General features: G+C 40.7%; 2 protein-coding genes across 3 annotated transcripts in view; one reads left to right on the plus strand and one right to left on the minus strand.

Annotated features, from left to right (window-relative positions):
- The window catches only part of RAD9B (RAD9 checkpoint clamp component B), a 34,048-nt gene extending 18,600 nt beyond the window's left edge, over nucleotides 1-15,448 (plus strand). Inside the window, exons 7-11 of one of the 2 annotated variants that reach the window (XM_047759394.1) lie at nucleotides 4,774-4,880; nucleotides 4,963-5,027; nucleotides 6,310-6,432; nucleotides 7,722-7,962; nucleotides 14,460-15,448. In XM_047759394.1, the coding sequence (XP_047615350.1) occupies nucleotides 4,774-4,880; nucleotides 4,963-5,027; nucleotides 6,310-6,432; nucleotides 7,722-7,962; nucleotides 14,460-14,561 (638 nt within the window). In that variant the 3' untranslated portion in view covers nucleotides 14,562-15,448. The remainder of the gene's footprint in view (nucleotides 1-4,773; nucleotides 4,881-4,962; nucleotides 5,028-6,309; nucleotides 6,433-7,721; nucleotides 7,963-14,459) is intronic. The other variant, XM_047759395.1, reaches the window with a different exon arrangement.
- Nucleotides 15,449-17,133: 1,685 nt separating this feature from the next.
- PPTC7 (protein phosphatase targeting COQ7) overlaps nucleotides 17,134-24,691 on the minus strand; it is a 40,065-nt gene continuing 32,507 nt past the window's right edge. Inside the window, exons 4-6 of the mRNA XM_047760173.1 lie at nucleotides 24,512-24,635; nucleotides 22,888-23,017; nucleotides 17,134-21,137 (exon numbers count right to left, since the gene is read on the minus strand). Coding sequence (XP_047616129.1) covers nucleotides 21,079-21,137; nucleotides 22,888-23,017; nucleotides 24,512-24,635 — 313 coding nt within the window. The 3' untranslated portion in view covers nucleotides 17,134-21,078. The remainder of the gene's footprint in view (nucleotides 21,138-22,887; nucleotides 23,018-24,511; nucleotides 24,636-24,691) is intronic.

The raw sequence follows: 24,691 nt of genomic DNA on the forward strand, positions 1-24,691 counted from the left end.
GAAATATTATGAAGTTATTAAAAGGAGTCACGTGTGCGTGTGTGTGTGTGTGTGTGTGTGTGTGTACATTTCTTTCTGGGTATGTATATCAAAGATGTTTATTGAAGCTAATTTTATAATGGAAAACACAAAATAGCAACAAAAAATAATTAGGAAAATGTTCCTATCAACATGGAAAAATAGATATATCATTGACTAGATTATAAAATGGTATGCATAACATGATAATATATATTTTTTCTTTTTAGGGATGCACTTGTGGCATATGAATGTTCCCAGACTAGGGGTCCAATAGGAGCTGCAGGGCCCAGCCTATACCACAGCCACAGAAATGCCAGATCCAAGCCACATCTGCAACCCAAAGGGCAGCTTGTGGCAACACCAGATCCTTCAACCCTTGAGCAAGGCCAGGGATCGAACCTGCATCCTTATGAATACTAGTTGGATTCTTAACCCGCTGCACTACAACAGAGGTAATGATAATATTTTCATAATAATAATGATAATATCATTATTATTATCATTATTATCATAATGATGATGTTATCAATGATAAAGAATGATGATATTTTCATTAAAGAAGATGCACATAAGGAGTTCCTGTTGTGGCACAGTGGGTTAAGAATCCGACTGTAGCATCTTAGGTAGCCGGGGAGGCACGGGGTTCCATCCCCAGCCAGGTGCAGTAGGTTAAAGCCTGATGTTGCTGCAGCTGTGATGTAGGTCTCAGCTGTGGCTTGGATTCAATCCCTGGCCCAGGGAACTTCCATATATCATGGGTGTGGCCATAAAATATTGAAATAAATTAAATTAAAAATGCACATAAAAGTTTAATAAAATATTAGGAAACAAAATTCAGCACCTCTTTTGGATTATAGCCATCTTAGTGAAGTGTTTTATTGTAGCCTTGATTTCCACTTCCCTAGTAACTAATTGTAATAGGGGTGAGGCAGGCGTGTAGCCAGTTAGCCCCAGGCTATTATCACAAGGCGGTTATCTCGAGGCCCTTAGCCTCGAGACCATTAGAGCGGGACTGTTAGAGGTCAAACTCCACCAGCAGTCAGTCTCGCAGTGGTCCTCTTGGCAGAGAGAGTGGAGTGAGAAGTAGATTGTGGCCTTCTCCCTGGGTCATTCAGACCCTCTGGCTTCTGGCTGGCAGGTGAGCTAGGGGCCCAGAGAAAGCTGAGGGCAGTGTGCTGCAGAGGTCCAGAGCCCTTGCCGTGGCTGCCCAGTGGCCAGGCCCAGGTCCCATCTCTGCAACCTAGTAGCAGCAGCAGTTTCCCTGGGTTGAGGTCTGTGGGGCCTGGCCACCATTTTATGTGCACGGCCTGAGGAGACTGAGGGCCAGCTGGGTCCCTGGCGCCTTGCTCCCTCAGTGATGATAGCTGAGCAGGGTCTGGTGACCTGGCATGGAAGGTGCTGCTACCTGAGACCTGCCTCTTCAGCCAGGCCTGGGCACTGGGGGGAGGACCCACACTGGGTGTGGACGAATGCTCCCGGGCAGAGTAACTGGCCATGCAGGGACTCCCTTCCTTTGGCCAGGGCCTAGACCTCAGAGGGTGAAAGGTGATGCTTGGGAGCTTGAACAAGTAAAATGGGGGGTAATGATGTTTGCTTTGCTTATGGGACTTATTAAGTGTTAAAAGCCACAAGGAGGCATGGAGACAGAATCTAATGCCTCTCCTTCCCTTTCTTGTATCATTAGATTAAAAAATTGGAGGACAGAGAATAACATTAGTTTTGATGGAGGTTTACAGGAACATCATGACCCTACCTCTATGTGGACAGCTGTAAGAACAAAGGATCCAACACCAGAAAGTTTGCAACAACTAACCACACCCCTCCCTTACCTTTTCTATAAAAGTGCTTTCCTATAAAAGACTTCAAGGACTTTGGGTTTTTTTCTTTTCTTTTTCTTTTTACTTTTTTGGCTGCCCCACAGCATATGGAGTTCCTGGGCCCAGGATCAGATCTGAGCCACAGGTGCAACCACACCACAGCTGTGGTGGCAATACCAGATCCTGGCAGAAATGGAACCTGCATTGGGACAATGCAGAGATGCTGACGATCCTGTTGCACCACAGCAGAAACTCAAGTTTGGGTTTTTTAAGGCATGAACCACCTGTCTCCTTGAATGACCCTGCAATAAACCTTTCCCAGTTCTAAACTCTGATGTTTTGGTATTGTTTGGCCTCACTGTGTGTGGGGCACAGAGACTTGCTGTTTGGTAACAAAATGATTTTTTTTTTTTCTTTTTAGGGCCACACCTGCAGCATATGAAAGTTAGGCTAGGGGTTGAATCAGAGCCACAGCCTCATGGTTGCTAGTCGGATTCAATAACCACGGAGCCACGACGGGAACTCCTCTTTGGTTATTTTGGAACGTATATGTGAAGTTCCACACATAAGGGTTCATTATGACAGTAGCTGTTGAGAAAAATCCAAGTCCAATAGTCACAGAGTGGAAACCACCCAAAAGTCATCAACTTGTAAGTGGATTTATAAAGTTGGTATAAACATACAACTAAGTATTATTCAGCAATTAAATGAACAAAGTACTGATAATTGCCACAACATGGATAAGCCCTGAAAATATTATACTCAGTAAAAGAAACCAGACACAAAAGGCTATATGTTATATGATTCCACTTATATGAAATATCCAGAATAGGTAAATCCATAGAGACAGTAAGTAGATTAGTGGTTTCCAGGGGCTGAGAGGAGGGAAAGGGAAGTGGTTGGTAATGACTGTGGGGTTTCTTTTTGAGGTGATCAGAATTTTATGGAATTAGATAATGGTGATGGTTGAACCACCTTATGAACATACTAAACAACACTGAATTGTACATTTTAAAATAGTGAATATAGTATGTGAATTATATCTTAGTTAAAAACTTTTAAAATTTAATTTTAAGCCATGTTTTATAATTTAGTGTGATATGTCTATATTATTTGTTAATACCTTTTATTTTCCTTCTTCTTTTTAGGGTCAGATCTGCGGCATATGGAAGTTCCAAGCTAGGGGTTGAATCAGAGCTGCAGCTGGCGGACTATGTCACAGCCACAGCAACAAGGACCCCAGCTATGTCTGTGGCCTACACCACAACTCATGGCAACGCTGGATCCTTAACCCATTGAATGAGGCCAGGGATTGAACCTGAATCCTCAGGGATACTAGTCCGGTTCTTATCCCATTGAGCCACAACAGGAACTCCTGTTAATACCTTTTTTATTAATATTTTTTGAAACAAAATGAGACATAGTGAAACAAAATATAATAACTTTGTAAAATAACAAATTTATATATATGAACTTCATATGTACTATATTCATAAATAGTAGTTCCCTTTAGAATAAACTAGTTTTTAGGAGTTTCTGTTGTGGGTCAGTGGTTAACAAACCTGACCAGTATCCATGAGGATGTGGATTCGATCCCTGGCCTTGCTCAGTGAGTTAAGGTGTGAGCTGTGGTGTAGGTTGCAGATACAGCTCAGATCCTGCATCGATGTGGCTCTGGCATAGGCTGGCAGCTACAGCTCTGATTTGACCCCTAGCCTGGGAACATCCATATGCCGCGGGTGTGGTCCTTAAAAGACAAAAAACAAACAAACAAAAAGAATAGTTTTTATAGTATTCTGGTTATTTAAGTGCTTATAAAAAACCACTCCAAAACATAGTGGCTTAAAATAATTTATTCTTGGAGTTCCCATCATGGCTCAGTGGTTAATGAATCCGACTAGGAACCATGGGGTTGCGGGTTGGATCCCTAGCCTTGCTTCACTGGGTTAAGGATCCAGCGTTGCCGTGAACTGTGGTGTAGGTTGCAAATGCGGCTCGGATCCCTCATGGCTATGGCTCTGGCGTAGGCTGGCAGCTACAGCTCTGATTCGACCCCTAGCCTGGGAACATCCATATGCCGAGCGTACAGCCCTAAAAGACAAAAAGACAAAAAAAAAATTTATTCTTATCTTTCATGGTTCTTTGGGTCATCAGGGCTCAGCTGGGCAGTTCTCACTTGGGATCTCTAATGGAATTGCAGTTAGTGGCTGGGTCTGGAATCATCTGAAGACATTTAAGAGAGTGCACAGACACGGCTGGTAATTGATGTTGGGAGCTCAGCTGTGTTGGTGATCAGAGTGCCTGCACACATGTGGGCTTAACTTGGACTTCATATAGCGTGAACTCAGGCAGTGTTCTAAGAGTGAGTGTCGTAGGACAGAAGACAAAGGAAGTGGAGGCTTCCAGTCTCTTAAGACTTAGGCCCAGAAGTTCCCGTTGTGGCACAGTGGTTAATGAAGCTGACTAGGAACCATGAGGTTGTGGGTTTGATCCCTGGCCTCAATCAGTGGGTCAAGGGTCTGGCGTTGCCATGAACTGTGGTGTAGGTTGCAGAAGCAGCTCGGATCTGGTGTTGCTGTGGCTCTGGTGTAGGCCGGTGGCTATAGCTCCGATTAGACCCCTGACCTGGGAACCTCCATATGCCGTGGGAGCAGCCCTAGAAAAGGCAAAAAGACAAAAAAAAAAAAAAAAAAGCCTTAGGCTCAGAAACCAGCACCAGGTCATTCCACCATATCCTATTGGTGGGAGCAGTCAGAAAATACTCACCCAGATTCAAGGGAAGGAGACATAAACATAGAACCTGCCTCTCAGTGAAGGAATGTCCAAGAATTTGTGGCTCTTTTTTAACCTACCATTTATGGTTATATTTCATATTAAAATTTAACAATTATCTATGAACTAATTCTATTCCTTACTTTCCTATAATGTTGAACAGATTTGACCAGTTCTGTATACAGTGAGATGTTTGTCAGCCCCGAAGAGTTTGACTTCTTTCAAGTTGGAGTCGACACTGAAATAACATTTTGCTTTAAAGAATTGAAGGTAAACCAAAATTCGTGTCCAATTACAATGATCACTGGCTATTTTTAATAAAGATTTCACATGTTTTTTCTTTTCCTTTTAGGGGATACTGACATTTTCAGAAGCTACACGTGCTCCTATATCCATTCATTTTGACTTTCCTGGGAAGTAGGTCCTTGGGAAATTTCTGAGTTTCTTATTCTTTTGTTATATATTAATATTATAACCTGTTGGACCAGTTTGAAATTAATTCACACCTCAGGAATTTCTTCACTTTACTGGCAACACTTATCAAACTAAAATTTTGAAAGATATCATAACCTGGCTTTTATTTTTGTAAATTTTTCTTTGTTTTTTTTTTTTTTGAGGTGGGGGAAGTTGGCCGTACCTGCAGTTTGTTGAAGTTGCCAGGACAAGGATGGGATCCAAGGCCACAGTAGCAACCGGCCGCTGCAGTGACAATGCCAGATAGTTAACCCACTGCACCTCAAGGGAATACCCTGGCGTTTTTTGTTTGTTTGGTTTTGGGGTTTTTTGGGTAACTTGATTGAGAAAGCTATGTTATTCTGCAGAGTGAAAACATTTATAAACTTGACATCCTGCTAAGTTGCCTAATTAGAAAATGATACCTGGCTTGGAGTTCCCGTCGTGGTGCGGTGGTTAACAAATCTGACTAGGAACCATGAGGTTGTGGGTTCATCCCTGGCCTTGCTCAGTGGGTTAACGATCCGGCATTGCCGTGAGCTGTGGTGTAGGTCACAGACGCAGTTCGGATCCTGCGTTGCTGTGGCTCTGGCGTAGGCCGGTGGCTACAGCTCCGATTAGACCCCTGGCCTGGGAATCTCCACATGCCGCGAAAGCAGCCCTAGAAAAGGCAAAAAAAGACAAAAAAAAGAGAAGAAAAGAAAATACCTGGCTCAAACAAGTTAAATCTCTATGAAACTATGGTATTTTATATATTTCAGAACTTAAATTTCAAAGAGATTGGGTTAGGATAGGTGTGTTTTATAAAATTGGATGTTATCATTTCTAAGGGTCCTTTTAGCTCTTAGAACTGCCTTAATTTCTGAAAAGACAAACAGGACTTCTACTTTTACTGTTGCTTTTTACTCCCAAATTAAGTATCATTTTCTAATGTTTTTTCAACAACCATCAGAAAATGAGTGTGGGAGTTCCCATTGTGGCTCAGCGGTTAACGAATCTGACTAGCGGGTTTGATCCCTGGCCTTGCTCAGTGGGTTAAAGATCTGGCGTTGCCGTGAGCTGTGGTGTAGGTTGCAGACACAGCTCAGATCCCGCGTTGCTGTGGCTCTGGTGTAGGCCGGCGGCTACAGCTCTGATTAGACTCCTGGCCTGGGAACCTCCATATGCTGCGGGAGCGGCCTAAGAAATGGAAAAAGACCAAAAAAAAAAAATGTGTGTGATGTTTGTTTTGACTTTGCCATTTTAGACCCATGGCTTTAAGTATTGACGACATGTTATTGGAAGCCAACTTTATTTTGGCTACATTAGCTGATGAGCCAAGTAGAACATCTTCTCCACAATCATTGTGTCTTTCACAAAAACGAAAAAGGTAAGGCTATGTTTTAGCATCTTTATTGGTTGGGATAAAGTCATTGCAATCTTATTCTGAAATAATTCAATGGCATTCATTTAGGAAACAACTGAGGATGAAAACATTAGAAAATCAGAAATTTTAACTGAATCAGGAAGAGCTCCAGTGAGACCTAACTATAACATAGAAATATCTCCCATCTTTCACTGAATATTTGCTTTTTGTCTTATCAGAATTTAACGGGTCTGTCTTGTTTATCTTTGTCATGACTCGAAACTCATTTCCGTTTTCAGTAGTTGTTTTTTAGGAGCGATACAGTGTTAAGGTTCACAGGAAAGTCTGTACTTGCTACCCTGAACTCTTTCTTAGATGTATGGAGAGCCATTATTTTTCTTGCTTTCTTTATTCCCTTTTGTCTCTTAATAAATTTTTATTTTTGGTGGAGTGTGCTTCATTGTAAAAGTAGCATAAAGTTACTATGGCAAATTTGGAAAAGGCAGAAAAGTACAAAGAATAAAAGACACCACAATTTTACCACCTAGAGATAGCCACTGTTAACATTGGCTCACTGTATTTTCTTTCAAACTTTTTATTTTTTATTTTTTTGTCTTTTGTCTTTTTAGGGCTGCGCCTGTGGCATGTGTAGGTTCCCAGGCTAGGGGTCTAATCAGAGCTACAGCTGCCAGTCTATGCCAGAGCTACAGCAATGCGGGATCTGAGCCACGACTTCGACCTTCACCACAGCTCATGGCAATGCCAGATCCTTAACCCACTGATTGAGGCCAGGGGTTGAACCTGAAACTTCATGGTTCCTAGTCGGATTCATTTCCACTGAGCCACGACAGGAACTCTTCAAACTTTTAAATTTGTGTATATTTGTATTTTAAAACAAGATCAGATCATATAGCACATGTAGTTTTGTATCCTGTGTTTTCTCACAAACTATATTGTCATGTTTGAAGATTGCTAATAATGACTTGGAAACATGATTTTTAATGACTGTATACAATTTTTTCATATAGATGTATATTTGACTTTTTTTCTAACTTCACCCTACTACCACATCACAAGATTGTCTCATGCATACTCGGTTGCTTTACTGAGAAATCTGAATCTGTCAAGAGAATTTCTGAATAATCGTATATGTAACTCTTTTTCTCATATGTAAATCTTAACTTTTAGCAATTAGTTCAATGTTATTTCAATATATTCTCTAAACTAGTGTTATCATTGTCACCCTTAGTTATATAAAAATAATATATTTCTAAGTAAATAATTCATTTATTTAATCTCTGTTAATATTTCAGGTCAAATCTGATACATTCAAGTTCAAAGGCTGATGAAAATGTAACCAGCAAGGCCCCAGAGTATATTTCAAGACAAGCAGTACCCAAAAGGCTTTATTCTAATGAGACTCCTTCAAACATCCCTGCATTGGAAAACTGTGGAAGCCCTTTAGCAAAAAGAACGCACGGAGACATTAGTGAAGTACCAGAAAGCAGTGTCAGCGACACGGAGGAAATGCCAGGCTCTCCATATCTCAGGAAGGTAAAGGAAAAATGTTGAGACCTGACAGTGTTTCAGTAAAGAATGCTCATTATCCGTCTCCCTTTGCAAACTCCCTGCCCCAGCCCACCCCTGACGTCCTGGAAATTAAATTTTCTTATATTTTGATAGGGGAGCAGTAAAGCCAGTCTGAGATGGAGAAAAGGCTGATTCATAGAATGTCAATATAAAATAGGGAGTTCCTGTCGTGGCTCAGTGGTTAACGAATCCGACTAGGAGCCATGAGGTTGTGGGTTCGATCCCTGCCCTTGCTCAGTGGGTTAAGGATCCGGCGTTGCCATGAGCTGTGGTGTAGGTTGCAGACATGGCTTGGATCTGGCATTGCTGTGGCTGTGGCATAGGCCGGCAGCTCCAGCTCCGATTAGACCCCTATCCTGGGAACCTCCATATGTCGAGGGAGCGGCCCAAGAAATGGCAAAAAGACAAAAAAAGAACATCAATATAAAATAGTTAAATTGCTCATTGGTTAATTCTTTTTCTGGCCACCCTGTGGCATATGGAGTTCCCTAGCCAGGGATCAGATCCAAGGCAGCAGCACTGGATCCTTTAACCCACTGTGCCAGGTTGGGGATTGAACCTGTGTGCTGGCGCTGCAGAGATGCCACTGATCCTGTTGCACCACAGTGGGAACTCCTCTCATTGCATTTTTTTTTTGTCTTTTTGCCATTTCTTGGGCTGCTCCCGCGGCATATGGAGGTTCCCAGGCTAGGGGTTGAATCGAAGCTGTAGCCGCCAGCCTACGCCAGAGCCACAGCAATGCGGGATCCGAGCCGCGTCTGCGACCTACTCCACAGCTCACGGCAACGCCAGATCGTTAACCCACTGAGCAAGGGCAGGGACCGAACCCGCAACCTCATAGTTCCTAGTTGGATTCGTTAACCACTGCGCCACGACGGGAACTCCTTCATTGCGTAAGTTTTAACAAAATATATTCAAGGAGAGGTGGGAGTCACTTAGAATGCTTATTTTTGAAAACAAATAATGTGCTAAAGTCATATAATTTGTTTTCTAAAATTAGTGTCCTGGAGTTCCCGTCGTGGCACAGTGGTTAATGAATCCGACTAGGAACCATGAGGTTGCGGGTTCGGTCCCTGGCCTTGCTTAGTGTGTTAACGATCCGGCATTGCTGTGAGCTGTGGTGTAGGTCGCAGACGCGGCTCAGATCCTGCGTTGCTGTGGCTCTGGCGTAGGCCGGTGGCTGCAGCTCCGATTAGACCCCTAGCCTGGGAACCTCCATATGCCAAGGGAGCGGCCCAAAGAAATAGCAAAAAGACTAAATAAATAAATAAATAAATAAATAAAATTAGTGTCCTAATTTTATTTTTCAAGTTTAGTTGGGAAATCCTTTATTCATGATAGAACAAATGTAAATTTAATCACAGCAAATACCACAAATTCCTTCATAGTGGAATCCCAGTTAATAACATTATTATATTACAACATTTTACTAGATGGATGATAAACTTCACAACATGCTATAGCATTAAACCTTATAAAGTCTGTTGAATTGAAGATGAATGTAATGGTATAAGCAGACTACCAAATGATATTCTCTGTTTTGCATGTTTGCATTAGTATTTTATTCAGTCTTGTTTTGATGTTGATATTATTACTGGTTTGGAAATACAAGTTTCTTAGAATTAGAAATTTGAAAGGAGAAATATACTTCTAAAAGTCAATCCTTATGCTTCATAGACTTTTAGGGTAATATAATTGGATGGTAAACTCTACTTATTCAGTGATGATACGATGTTGATTGAATACCTATTACCTACCTGGCACTTAACAGCAATTTTCTCTTCTTGTGAATTTCTGTCTTTTCATTATATAAAAGCATTTTCCACATCTTGTTTTTCGGTCACACATGTTGTTCTTATGTTTTCACAGGCACACATTTTCTTGCTGCTTCCCCTCCCTGAAATTCACTAAGATTGTCAATTTCCTCACTAGAGAAAGTAACATTTAGAACTATAATCTCCCTACCATTATAGCACTCTTCTTCAAATTTCCTATCTTATCACTTAAATTCTAAAAAGAAAGTTCCGTTTTTAAAGGGAATTATTTGCCTTTAACTCCTGCAAAGGTGAAATTATTTAGATCCTTATCATCTTCTACCTGAATTACACTGAGCCTTCCAGTTGACCTCCATTCTCTTCTGCTCTGGTACTTCTCCACAGTGACCTAGTAGATTTGTTCAAACCTTATATCAACAATGTAGTACAGGGCTCTAGAGTTGGACTCTCTGCCTTGACACTTCTTAGCTATGTAACTTGGACAAGTTAATTGTCTTTGCCTCACTTTTCCTTCTGATAATAATATGGTTATAATAATAATGCTACCTATTAAATTGTTGTGAAAATTCATTGAGCTAATAGTACATGGAGCTGCATGGTCAGTGCTCATTAAATGTTAGTTATATATTCCTCTTCTGCTTTTAAATCTCTTGGATCATTGGGCTTCTCTCATAGGATTTCACCCCAAATCTTTGGAATGGCATTCAGGGACTTTCCCAAGGGCATTTAATATAATCTTCTCAAGGCCTCCTCCCTTCCTTCTGAGGTTCAGTTCTAGCCCTTCAGGGTATGGTTTTAAAATCGAGTAGAGTTAGTATCACTTTATAGATTTTGTCTGTTTTTTTCCTGGCTGTTCCTGAATGTGTGTTTTCTTACTTGAACTTTATTTTTCCGTCTTTTTTCTTCTTACGACCACACCAGCGGCATATGGAGGTTCCCAGGCTAGGGGTCTAATTGGAGCTTAGCCTCTGGCCTACACCACAGCCACAGCAATGCCAGATCCAAGCCGCGTCTGCAGCCTACACCACAGCTCACGGCAACGCTGGATCCTTTAATCCACTGAGCAAGGCCAGGGATTGAACCTGCAACCTCATGGTTCCTAGTCAGATTTGTTAACCACTGAGTCACGACGGGAACTCCTTACTTGAACTTTAATATCAACTTACCTATCTCCATAAAAAGTGTTTTGGTATTTTTTTTTGTTGGGATTTTCTTAATTTTCTGTTAACTTGGGGAAAAGTGATGTCTTTATGATGTTGAGTCATTCTGTTCAAAAACAGGCAATGTATTTCCACTTGTTTATCCACTTGTTCAGGTCTACTTTTGTGTCTTCTTTTTTTTTTTTTTTTGGTTTTTTTTAGGGCTGCACCCACTGCATATAGAGGTTCCCAGGCTAGGGTTAGAAACTGGCCTATGCTACAGCCACAGCAACCAAGATCTAAGCTGTGTCTCTGACCTACACCACAGCTCAAAGCAACGCCAGATCCTTAACTCACTGAAGCATCCTCATGGATTCTAGTCAGATTTGTTTCCGCTGAGCCACGACGGGAACTCCTAGTTTTGTGTCTTTAAGGAGTGTTTTAAAATGTTTCTCATGTAGGTTTTACATATTTATTATTAAGTTTATTCCTAAGTAATTTTTTATGTTGCTATTATAAATGGAGTTTTCTCAACCATTATGTTTTCTGTCTAGTGTTTGTATATATTAAAGCTATTGTTTTCCATGTTAATTTTATGTTCTACTACTTTGCTGAATTGTTTTATTGTTTCCATTAGTTTTATCATAGATTCTCCCTGGTGTTCTAGAGATATTGTTATTTTTATAGAGAGATGGATTTATTTCTTTTTTAATGCTTCCAACTGATCTCTTTTGTTCAGTTGCATTAGCACAACACTGACTAGCAGTGGACAGAGTAGGCATGCTTGCTTAACTCTTAGTGGAAATGTTTGGCAGATACTTAAAAAAAATTTTTTTTAGGAGGTCCCATTGTGGCGCAGTGGAAACAAATCCGACTAGGAACCATGAGGTTGCAGGTTTGATCCCTGGCCTCACTCAGTGGGTTAAGGATCTGGCGTTACCTTGAGCTGTGGCATAGGTCACAGACGAGGCTTGGATCTGGTGTGGCTGAGGCATAGGCCGGCAGCTGTAGCTCCCATTAGACCACTAGTCTGGGAACTTCTGTATGCTTTTTAGGTGCAGCCCTAAAAAGACAAAAGACAAAAAAAAATTTTTTTTTAAATTATAGTTGATTTACAATGTTCTGTCAATTTCTGCTATGCAGCAAAGTGACCCAGTTACACATATACATACATTCTTTCCCTGACATCCTCCATTGTGTTCCATCACAAGTGACTAGATACAGTTCCTTGTGCTACACAGCAGGATCACACTGCTCTTGCATCTATCAACCCCAAACTCCCAGTCCATCTATCTCCCTCTCCTTCCCCCTCAGCAACCACAAGTCTGTTCTCTATGTCCATGAGTTTGTTTCTTTTCTGTAGATAGGTTCATTTGTACCATATATTAGATTCCAAATATAAGTGATGTGTGGTGTTTGGTCTTTCCCTGACTTAATTCACTCAATATGAGAATCTCTAGTTCTGTCCATTGCTGCCAATGGCATTATTTTTTCTTTTTTATGGCTGAGTAGTATTCCACTGTGTATATGTACATCTTCTTAATCCATTCATCTGTCAAGGGACATTTAGGTTGTTCACATGTCTTGGCTATTGTGAATAGCTATTGTGAATAGTTCACTGCAGAGTGAACATACCGGTGCATATGTCTTTTTCAGTGGAAGTTTTGTCCAGATAGATGCCCAGGGTTGGAAGATACTTTTGTTCTGCTTTTGCTCATACTATTGCTCCTCCAGCCTATGGTGATAGTATTCCTTTTTCCACTGTTCAAACCCCTACCCATCTTTCAAAGCCCAGCTCAAATGATACTGCTCTTTTTGAAGTCTCATTCTACTCAAAAAAAGCATTTTGTTCATCTAACTCATTATTACTGTCACCTAATAATTTAATAAACATGCTTGTTACTTCACTAGGTAGATTGTGAGTTCAAGGGCAGGCCTGAGTCTTACTTGTCTCTGTATTCCTAGTGCATAGCCAGTGGTTGGCAAACTGTTAGGAAGGTTGAGTGGATATGTGGCATGTACAAAAGCCCCTGTGATGGAGGGAGTGTGGTGGTTTTAAAGAACTGGAGGATGACCAGTGTGGCTAGAGGGCATACAGCCCCAGAGAAACAATGGCACAGGGTGAATGAAACTAGAGCAACTGGTGAGTGCCAACTCATGCTGGATGTAAACAGCCATAAAAAGTACTGTGGCATTTAAAGTATTTGAAGGGTTTTAACAAGGAGGGCTGCCAAAGTTGAATTTTTTAAAGATAATTTTAGCTGCAATTACTGTGTGAAGAATGGGGTGCAGTGAGGCAAGAATGGAAGCCCAGTTGTAGCGTGTGAGAGAGATTTAGTAGAGATGGGGAGAAGTGGCCAAAGTAGACAGCTATTTGAGGTAAAAGTAGCAGGACTTTGTGATGGATTGGTTATGGGGCTTAAGGGAAAAGGAGGTATCAAGGTTTGGAGAAACAGGTTCAGTGCTCCCTAAGGAGCATTGAGTTTTGGATATGTTAAGTTGCAGAAATCAAGTAAGCAGTACGATATATGAAGTTCAAACCCTACCTTTGAGACTCCCTGGCTATACATGATAAATTCAACTAGGAGTGTGAATCAAAGTTCTTAGGGAGAGGGTTCGGAGGAGAGGACTGCCATCACTGAAAGCAGTGGTTCTTAACCAGGGCCAGAGGACACTGAGCAATGTCTGGACACACTTTGGATGTCACAGTTCAGGAAGGAGGGTGCTACTGGCATCTAGTGGGTAGAAGCCAGGGATACTGCTCAACATCTTTGCATGAGCAGGACAGCTCCTCAACAAAGAAGCATCAGGCCTCAAGTGTTGGTAGTTCTGAGGCTGAGAAACTGAAGGGCAGAGTAGAAGAAGGCAAGCCAGCTGAAAAATCTAAGAACAACCAGGAGAATGTGGAATGAGGAAGATACTATCAAGTGGGATGGAGACTGAAAATGGTCATTGGCTTAATAAGGATTTGGCAATTTCTGGTGACCATTTTAAGAAGAGTTTCTGTGAAGTGAGAATCAGGAGCTTTTTTAGATAGGATGGAAGAAGAGAATAAGAAAATGGAGAAAGCACCTGTAAAGCAAGTGTAGACAGCTCTGCAGCAGTCACGGATGGAGGAATGGGATGAGGCTATCTATTTTAACGACACTTATTTTAAAATGCTGATATTCCTATCCAGCAGAAGAGAGGCATGGGAGCTGCTGGGAGGCAGACAGAGGGAAGGGTAGTCTGTAGTCAGGGGGAGTGGTTTCTGTTGCAGCCAGAGGGAAGACAATCACTGAGTCAAGGATGGCCTGCACAGTCCCGCACAGCCCTGTTAGTTTCAGTGACTTAGGCGGGGTAGTCAAAGCAGATCACTGATCCCAAACTGTGTGCCTTTGGAGTCTAGGGAAGGTTTGTTTTAGGATGTGTTGGGCCTCTCATGAAGGTTCTGGGTGTTTGATCAACCATCACTATCAAAGTGAGGGAAACCACACTGGCTGAGTTTCTTGATGAGCATTACCTTTTGCTTTGAATAAAGCAGTAGAGTTACTTTTTTCCCTTCCAGTTTTCTTGCATGTTCTTTGGAGCTGTTTCTTCTGACCAACAAGAACACTTCAACCACCCTTTTGACAGTCTAGCAACAGCAAGTGACAGTGAAGAGGAATGAATAATGGCAGTTTCTCAACATTCTAATACTTGATGGCGGAGTTAGCCCCCTGCCCCTTTACTTGCTCTCTTGTACCTCAAACACATTTTCACACCTAGTCTGTGAAGCTGTTGTTTTGGACTTCCTTGAAATGGATGGGCTACTGGTTTTCTACACATCATCGTGTACAACCACCATATCTAGAAAGAGTTGTCAAGTAAATATAATTTGCTTTAAATCCATTATGGTACTTGGGAGGCAGAAGAGTTCTGTGTTCAGGGAAAAAGCTCTTTAAAATTCTTTAATTCAGTGCATGTTCACACTAGGGCTTTTAGCATTTTCTTTGCCAGTTTTATAAACTTATTTAAACTTTAACAGCCATTTCAAGTGCATCAATATGGCTCACAGAGTTTTGTGACTACTATCAGGCACCTTTTGTATTTGATTGCAAACATCTGAGTTTTGGTACTTTCAGACATAGTAAAAAGTTATGCATTCTTTTCTCATGTAATGTCATGACTTTGTCCATTCCTTGTTAAATTTCATTAAGGTTTTAAGTAAAATAACCCCTGGAAAAGAAAGATTAAGAATAAAAATGTAGAGCTACCTCTTTCATTTTGGAGTCTTTTTATGTATTGTAAAACATTATTTTATAGCCTTAAATTGTCCTGATTTTCAGACGTCATTTTTAGATTTTGTGTGTGATGCAGAGAAGAATTTAATGGAAGTGATGCCAAAAAATTATTTCTGTATTATGTGACATGGAACAGTGGCCTCCACTGCCAAGAGCCTGGGTTTGAAGTGAACAAAGTGGCAGATGAATGTCTCTGTTCCTTGCCTCTTTAAGAATTAGTTTCTTACCTGCACAGACTAAAATATCTGGCACAAAAACACTGTTATGTAATATCTTCTGAAGTATGCCTCTCCCTCGCCCAAACCTGTTTAGTCAATTATAACCTGACAAACTAGACTTTTCTAAAATCTTATTGTTTTCTGCGAAACTATCAAATCACAATGAAATGTTAACTGGCAAGCAATTGTGCTTTAGATTTTGCAAGGAATTCATAATACAAAGGTGGCTGGTAGATTAGTAAACTTTAGAATGGTGAACAGAGTTCTAACTAAAACCAGAATGAGTTTGGCTCTTGTAGCTTGGTAATGAGTCAGAGCTACCCACAATAATCTAATTAAAAACTCAAGTTCATCCCAAAATGTTTCTCAGTGAATGAAAATGGGCTTTCACCAAGCTTTTTATGGAAATTGGCAATGCCCACATAATCTCACATTGTAGAATAGAGATTTATGTATCTTATGCTTACACTGATGATAAACACTGAATTTCACACTTTCCTAATAAATGTAGATGACTACAAAGAGGACATTTATACATGAGAGTAACGGTAGGTCTCCTTACTGAGGATGAAGTTTCTGGCTGGCTCACTGAACTGGGCAGAGAGGTTTAGGCTGTGAAGGGATCATCCTCAGTAATCACCTACATGCAGCACTAGTGTGTGAAAGATAGTTACACTGTCAAATTGTATATAATTTGGTTTTTATTTTATTTTTATTTTTTAGGGCCATACCCATAGCATATGGAAGTTCCCAGGCTAGGGATCAAACTGGAGCTGTAGCTGCCAGCCTACACTACAGCCACAGCAAGGCCAGATCTGAGCCACATCTGCAATGCACACCACAGCTCACAGCAACACCGGATCCTTAACTCACTGAGAGAGACCAGGGATTGAACTCAGGTCCTCATGGATACTAGTCCAGTTCATTATTGCTGAGCCACCATGGGAACTCCATACAATTTGGATTTTAGAATTTGGATACAGAATGCTAAATTTAAATGACACCAGGATTTTTTGACTTCACATACCTTTCAGAAGATGCAAGCCTCCTCATTTGGGAAAACATCTATATTTTTTATTCAGCTAGTAATCCATTTTGATTAATATTTGAGGAAGTTAAACTGATGTAGTAAATCCGCAGATGAAAGAGTCTTAGCAGGAATTCCCTGGTGGCACAGTGGGCGAAGGAGCTGGTGTTGTCACTGCTCTGGCTCTGGTCACTACTGTGGTGTGGATATGATCCCTGGCCCAGGAACTTAGCATGCCATGGGCATGGCAAAAAAAAGGGGGGCCTTAGCAGATAAAACTAGTGAAAGACAGAAATGATAGCTACAAAGTATGAATTCACTGCTAGACTGACTATGAGGTTTGGAAATAAAGACCTGATAGAGAACAACAAACTCAATGTCAAGGGCTGGTGCCTTATTTGATTACTATTCTAATTAAAAGGAATACATACGAGTTCCGTCATGGCTCAGCAGCTAGCGATCCCGACTAGCATCTATGAGGATGTGGGTTTGATCCCTGGCCTTGCTCAGTGGGTTAAGGATCCCATGTTGCTGTGAACTGTGGTGTAGGTCACAGACACAGCTTGGATCCTGAGTGGTTGTGGCTATAGCATAGGCCGGCAGCTTCAGCTCCAACTGGACCCTTAGCCAGGGAACCTCCATGTGTCGGAGGTGTGGTCCTAAAAAGACAAAAGACCAAAAAAAAAAAAAAAGGAATACATAGATTAGTATAAATACTATATTTATTAAATATCTTTACAGTTTATTTAAATGTATTTACAGAACTATTCCTGCATAAGTTATACTTCAGACATCCAATTCAGGTCATTGCCTCTTGGGTAAGACAAATAATGATAGTCTCAACAGAAAAAAGCAGCTCATTAGTATACACAAATTCAGACTTGCTTCATTACTTAGCTATCTTTGCCACAAACTACCTGCTTAACAGTTAAAATTTTGACATGGACATTGTCAATTTTTGGTTGAGAAGTTCAGTTTTGCAAAGAATTTAATTTTTTTGAACCAATAGAATCCAAATGCTTTCTGTTTCACATTGTTTTAGAATCAGATTTGGGATTTTTGGTATTGCAAAATCTGTTAAATGCAAAAATGTGAGTTTCCAGGGAAATTGGATGCTGTAGCTTCTACCAAAGATAGCTGGTATATAAGGTAACAAGGAACCATGAACTTAATCAGAAGTACAAACATTTATAGTTCTAGCCATTTTTGTTTACATTTTCCAAAATGCTCAAAACAGACTTGGTAAATTCCCACAATTCCTTCCTCGTTACTTGATGTGGTAGGTTGGTGGTACTGAAGGTGGTACTGAAGGCTACTGTTCTATCCAGAACAAATGCGGCTGATAGGAGATGACACCCTCCCATCATGCAAAGCTAGTTTTCTAATCTAGTCACAGCCCAACCCCCAGACATGCACACCTGGAATGGATTCTTTTGTGATTTAGTACCCATCAACCATGTCAAGCCAGTACAGTAATTCAGGACAAATAACTTGTTTTCCTCACCTCATTTCTTCTTTCAGTTTTTAAGAGCCTATGGACTCTACTGCATATCCATTCGGTAATTTTTTCCTTTTTTTTTTTTTTTTTTTGTGCGCAGGCAGCTTAAGTTCACAGGAAGAAATAAGGTTCTGATATGTTTAGAGTGCACATTTTAAAACAGAACAAAATAAAAATTTCAAGCATGTGATAAAAATATTGATTTTTATAATACAGTATTGCTTTATAAATATAGATGGAAAAGCTATAAACTTTACTGGTCTTTGGTGCATCCAGGAAGGGATAAATAATTTGCCATTTGTAAATTAGAAACCCAAATTCTCTTTTGTTATAAAAGTCCACTACATGAGGCAAATGTGTGTGTATTTATACTGCTTGATTTAAAATACAATTAACACACACATCAAGTTCAGAATTAGACCCACCAAGGGGTATCTCTCAGGCACATCCCACAAAGACTTGGGTCCTGTGACCTGGAAACTTCCAGTGTGGGTCCTACACAGCAGCCTCTGACCACTGAGAGTGGAAGGAGAGTTACTTGTTAAGCAGCACTCCAACTGACCCCACAGTCACAAAATGAAGTACACAACACAAAAAGGGCAGGGGGAAAAAATAGAGAAAATATTTTATATCCCTCATCTACAGGCCAAAAGTCAATTCCCCTGTGAAACTCAATTCTTGTTCCACTAGTTTCAATGTCACTGGAACAAACACATTGTCAATTTCTAACAATTCATTTCCCAAAAAAGACTAAGTTGATTAAATGAAACTGTGTACAACACCACCAATCTAGCTTTATGAAGATTTTGTTTGATGGGTATAAGTGAGTACAGAAAAAAGCCAGTGACTTGACCAGCACTGCTCTTACCATGAACTAAATGCAGGCATTGAAAAATTAGTATAAAATGTATCCAGATCATAAGGCTCCATACCTCTGATCAAAAATCATTAAAAACCCAACAGAAGAACTTAAGTCATCAGCCCAAGTGTAAATGTATTCCTTTCAACAAAACCCTTCTGGATGCAACTTTCTTTACTTTTTAAATACACAGAGAATGCAAAGAGTGTGTGCAAAATAAATACCCCGCCACTTACCACTCACGCTTCTGTGTTTTATCACAGCACGATGGGTTCTCATTACTTAAACAGAGTCTCTCTCCACTCCCCCCCCCCCGCCCCCAATCTCCTCTACCAAAGAATTCTGTTTTGTCAAGTTAGGGTAGTTAAGGCATTCTGACATGTAATTAAAGGTGATTCAAAATAGATATCTAACATTATGCCAATTTAGGAATAGTAGATAAATTACTGAACGGCTTACAAATGAATAACTCATTCTTATTATAAATGAAATGCCTGTTACAAGCATGATGCATTGAAATATAGTAATGACATGTACATGGTACATGTTAAACAATTTTAAATAAAACAAAAGCTTGACAGTTACTCAAATATACAGTACAAATTCACAAAACAAAATCTTTTAAAACAAGTTGAGGTAACCTCAAACATAAGTTTTAATGCAATAAACCAGGGAGTAAGTATCTCCTTTAGAGAAAGAGACTTTCTATATTCTCCTCAAGTAGATTCTCATCAGGTTTAATTGCATTCTCATCTATACACCAATGTTACCTGACTCATATATATACATATATATATACATATATATATGTATATATATATAAAACATGGCTTTAATTTAAGGATTTCTAAGTATATATATATATTTCTACCACCAAGTTAATGAGGGGAAAAACAGACCCAAAAATATATCTTTACAGCAGTCGACTTGTACACAAACCTTAAAAATAAGTTTGAGCTTGCAGATAATGGAAAAACTGAATGTGGGGTATTTTTATAAGGAAACTACACACTGCAAGATGGCTATTTGGAAACTGTAAACATTAAGCTTGATTCAGAAATCCCTAAATTTCTGTGTCGGCCAAATGCAAAAGTCAGATCATCATTAGAAATTTTCCTCACTGACTCTACCACTACCCATGGTGCTCTTTCCACACGGACTCCCTGAATGTGGTGCATGCTCTAGAGAAAGCAAGGCTACTAACAACAGCTCTGAGAGCGAGATGAGGGGTAGCATGACCATCAAGAGCCAACAAAATTCAGAGCTGTCCATTCTCAACCCATCAGGCCTATGGGCCTGGAGCTCCCACATGGGGGCATCATATCAGACAGCTGGAAGGAATTTCAGGTGTAATACTAAATCTCTAGGTTTTGAGGAATTTTGTAATCTTAAATAATATTTCTTCTTCTTTTTGGCTGCAGTGTGCAGCAGCTTGATGTGGAATCCCAGTTCCCAGACCAGGGACTGAACCTGGGCCACAGTGGTGAAAGCGCCAAGTCCTAACCATTAGACCACCAGGGAACTTCCTTAAATATTTCCATTAAAAAATTCTGGTAAGGAGTCTCCCCAACCCCTCTCCCCTGCAGATCAGGCCACCAACCTGATATGCACTAATCAATAAACTGCTGAAACTTTCATCAAAGGAGCACAATTAAACATCTTTTAAAAACCATGAAACATGTGCATCCATAGAACTAAACTGAATTTTTCTTCCAACTTGAAACAGAAAAAGCTCCTGGGATCAAGGTTTTGTAATCCAGAACAGTGTTTTAGAGCAAGATTATAAGCCCCTGAAAAACAGGAGTTTAAAATGAAAACATAAAGCCACACCCAATCATAACACAGACTGTAGAGTACACGTGTAACATATCTTTTGATGAATAAGTTTCTAGTACATGTACCATAACCTACAATTTGTGTTAGACTTTTAAAATCCCTTTTACACACTGTAATTTTGAATTCACTTTACCAATATTACTCATTTTCAGTATTTCAACCGTTTTTGAAAAGTATTAGCCATTCTGGCTTTGGAAACCTCAATCCTATCATGGAAAGGACAGTAAGAAGTGAAGGCCAATCTTCAAATCTTGATTCTCTTTAAATGTTGCTGGCAGATATGAGCTAGTGAATGATAGTAGTGGTTCTCAACAAAGATCTCAATGGGGTCTCAGGCAAAAGGCTTACATCACTGGCCATTGAGATCAGTGGCAAAGAAACGTGGTCCTGCCAGCAGGATCAGCACACATGGCAGGGGGCAATTTGGGATGATAAAAGGAAAGGAAGGAGTTGACACCTAGGAGAGTCAGTCTGTATATTCAGCCACTATTGAGAGAAGGACGGTGATGTCATCTGGCTTTCCGCCTAAAATGAAAACATATTCAGATATTTTAAAAAGGAGAAGTCAATAAAAAATGTAAGCCTAGGGAGTCCCTGTCGTGGCTAAGTAGAAACGAATCTGACGAGTATCCATGAGGATGCAGATTGGATCCCTGGCTTCGCTAGGTGGGTTAAGGATCCGGCATTGCTGTGAGCTGTGGTGTAGGTTGCAGTCGTGGCTCGGATCTGGTGTTGCTGGGGCTGTGGTGTAGGCTGATGGCTACAGCTCTGATTTGACCCCTAGCCTGGGAACCTCCATATGCTGCGGGTGTGGCCCTAAAAAAAAAAAAAGTAAGTCTAAATAAATAAATACTAGGAGACAAATACTGGCATTTCAGGAAGGCTAGGTTTGGCAATATATTCTAGTAGGAAAGGCAAAAAAAACCCACCCAAAAACCTGATAAAAAGTTAAACAAAACACATCAAGAAATCACACATAATTTGGAGTTCCCGTCATGGCTCAGCACTTAACGAATGAGGGCTCTAGTGTAAGCCGGTGGCTACAGCTCTGATTAGACCCCTAGCCTGGGAACCTCCATGTGCCGCGGAAGTAGCCCTAGAAAAGGCAAAAAGACAAAAAAATAAAAAATAAAAAGAGAAATCACACATAATTTAACTGAAGCTTTCAAAACAAACTCCCTGGAGTTCCCATTGTGGCACAGTGGGTTAAGAATCCAACTGCAGTGTCTCAGTCACTGTAAAAGCATGGGTTTGATTCCCTGCCCGGTACAGTGGGTTAAAGGATCCAGCGTTGCTGCAGCTGCAGCTCAGATTCTATCCCTAGCCCAGGAACTTCCAAATGCCTGGAGTGCAGCCTTAGGAAAAAAAACAAACAAACAAAAAACGCAAACCCTTCCTGCCCCTTTACAAAAAAAGCTCTGTTAAAATGGCCACCACAACATCCTCTGTTTATAGCAATCACAATAAAGACAAAATGTGGCTAAGATTACTTTTGCATGACAAAGTTACATGCTTCGAATCCTAATTTGGACAAACATATCCAATGTTTTGAAACTAGGAATAGTCTTGTATTCTAATCTGGCAAACAGCTATGGCATGTGCTTTTTTTCTATTTTAATATTTCCTGGACAATTAAGAAATGTTTTACATGTCATAAGATTATACCAGCAAGAAACTGACCAACTCTACTAGTTCTAGTATGCTAGTATCAACATGTCATCCAAGCTTCAAGACTGAGCTACTAGCCTGCTCCCAAAGTTACGTATCACTCAGGAGATAGAAGGATTCCTTAGGCAAGGACAATCTAACATTGCTTCCCTCTTCAAAACCTGCTGTGGCCATTTGGCAGGCAAATACTGTCAACGAGTCCCACAAAGCCAGAGGAAGGGAGAAGTGAAATGTCAGGCTGGTGAAGGGCAGAATGTTTAAACTGTTAGGAATGTTCAGGCCCTCCAGACAGAGCTCAGAGGCTTTTTGGGCGCAAGTCCAAAGAGTGCACTGGCAGCAGTAAAGGGCTTCAGGTTGCACCTGCCTCTGTGGCCAGTGAAGTTCAATACTGAAGGGTACCTCTATGAGGAAGACATGATGACATGCACTTGCTCTGTCCTCCAGTGTTAGGGCCTGCTGACCTTGTTAAAAGCCACAGGCTCACAGGTGGGAGAGGACCTCTTGGCAGTCTCACCCCAGTGCTGTAGTTTGCTTCACCCACAGCCCATAATGCTCCCATCCTCTGTGTCCCCAATCATTCCCTATGACCTTCCTAAAAAATGCTTACCTCTCACATTCAATCCATTGTCACATGCAAACTGTGCAAAAGGTGACATATAATTTGGGTCATAGGCGAGCTCATGAGCTTGCTCAGCAATGCTTCTTGCTGTCTGCTGTATACTCTCATAATTTGAATTCTACAATGGAAAGATGAGGGAGTTATTTTTACCATAATGCCTTACATGATTTCTGCATCAAGTATATTTGCAAACATCACTTTTAAAGACAGTAACATTTACCTATCATAGTTTCCACCATTTAAGTTTTACTCCATTTAGAGAAGACACCGAATCATCACACCTCAACTAAAATGGAAATGAGACCACCAGTGCCGCCTGCACAAGATGTCAAACAGAAAGTCCTTTACTAGGATGGCCTTGGCCCCTGAAGTTTGGATTTTCATGTGTTTTTTTTTTTTCCCATTTGAAATTCTTAAGGCATTCTTGCTAAAATGGGATGGGACTCAAAGGGCGGATTTTGATAGCACTTTAGGGATGACCTCAAAAGTCTTCTTGCTTGGGGATGCACTCTGGCCAAGCACAGTGCTCTCTCCAAGTAAGGCTGTCAGCTGCCCTACTGAAAAGCCCTCTCTATTCTCTATTCCTTCACTCTGCTTTATTTTTTCTTCTTATTTACCAGCAACATTTATCAATTCTTTCTTTCTCTATGTTATCTGTCTTCTTCCACTAGAAAGTAAGCTCCATAAGGGCACTCTGTCACTGCATAGAGCACAGTGGCAGCCCATGTAAGCACCTGACCTTTACTGAGCCCCACAGACAAGGCATGGTTCTAAGATTTCTTTTCTTTTCTTTGTGGTTGCGTCCGCAGCATGGGAAAGTTCCCAGGACAGGGACTGAACCCTTGCCACAGCAGTGACCCAAGTGACAACATTGGATCCTTAAGCCCCTGCGCCACAGAACTCCAGTGGTTCTAAGGATTTCTAAAGCATGGTCTTGGTTCATCCTCACCACAAGCCTGTAACGTAGGGCCTTTTGGACCACTCCACCTCACCTCTATTTTACAGGTGAGGAAAATATTGCTTAAAAAGTTTAGAACCTTAATCAAAGTCATACTGGTTAGTGGTAACAACATGAGATAAGCCTAATTTCCCCCAGAGTTAGTACTTTTACAAAGCCAGGAGAATATGCAGACTTGGTTTTCACTTCCTTCCACTCTCTGTATGGGCCAAGTCTGAACTGTCACTGGTAACAGCTCAGATCACATCAAGGTCTCTAGCTGCCTGCTGCCCTTGGCTAGCTCTGGTATGATCATTTCTTATCTTTCCCAGCCTTAACACCTACTGGGTTTTTGATGCGAACAAAAAGTAAGACAACCAGCAACCAACACCATTAAATACCATTAACATGCAATTAAAAACACAAACAAGAAGTCTTCCCATGTGGACTTTTCCTGCCCTTACCATCCTACTAAATAAAGGCGTGAATGAGAAGCCTTTTTCCCTCAAGTTCTATTTCCATTTACAACTGCATGAAAGATAGAATCATTTTTATTTTCCTAAATTTACAAAACAGTCCTTTCTAAAACTATAAGAGATAATGCAATTGAATTAATGAAACTCAGCTGCCCAGAGAGGGTGACTGTTTCCAAGAGCCAAACTTTGAGTTAATTACCTTTAACTTTTTTAGCTCCTGAAGGATCATGTAATCAGGCATGTTGTCAAAGAGTCCATCTGTTGCCGTCAGGATAATGTCTCCTAACTGGACATCAAAAGATGTGCTATCAGCAGCATCCGGGCTGTAACAAGGACAGGGTAGGGGCAAAGTTAAGAGAGCCCTTTACAGATAACTATT

This window comes from Phacochoerus africanus, chromosome 15 (assembly GCF_016906955.1).
Source record: "Phacochoerus africanus isolate WHEZ1 chromosome 15, ROS_Pafr_v1, whole genome shotgun sequence".
Taxonomy (NCBI): Eukaryota; Metazoa; Chordata; class Mammalia; order Artiodactyla; family Suidae; genus Phacochoerus; species Phacochoerus africanus.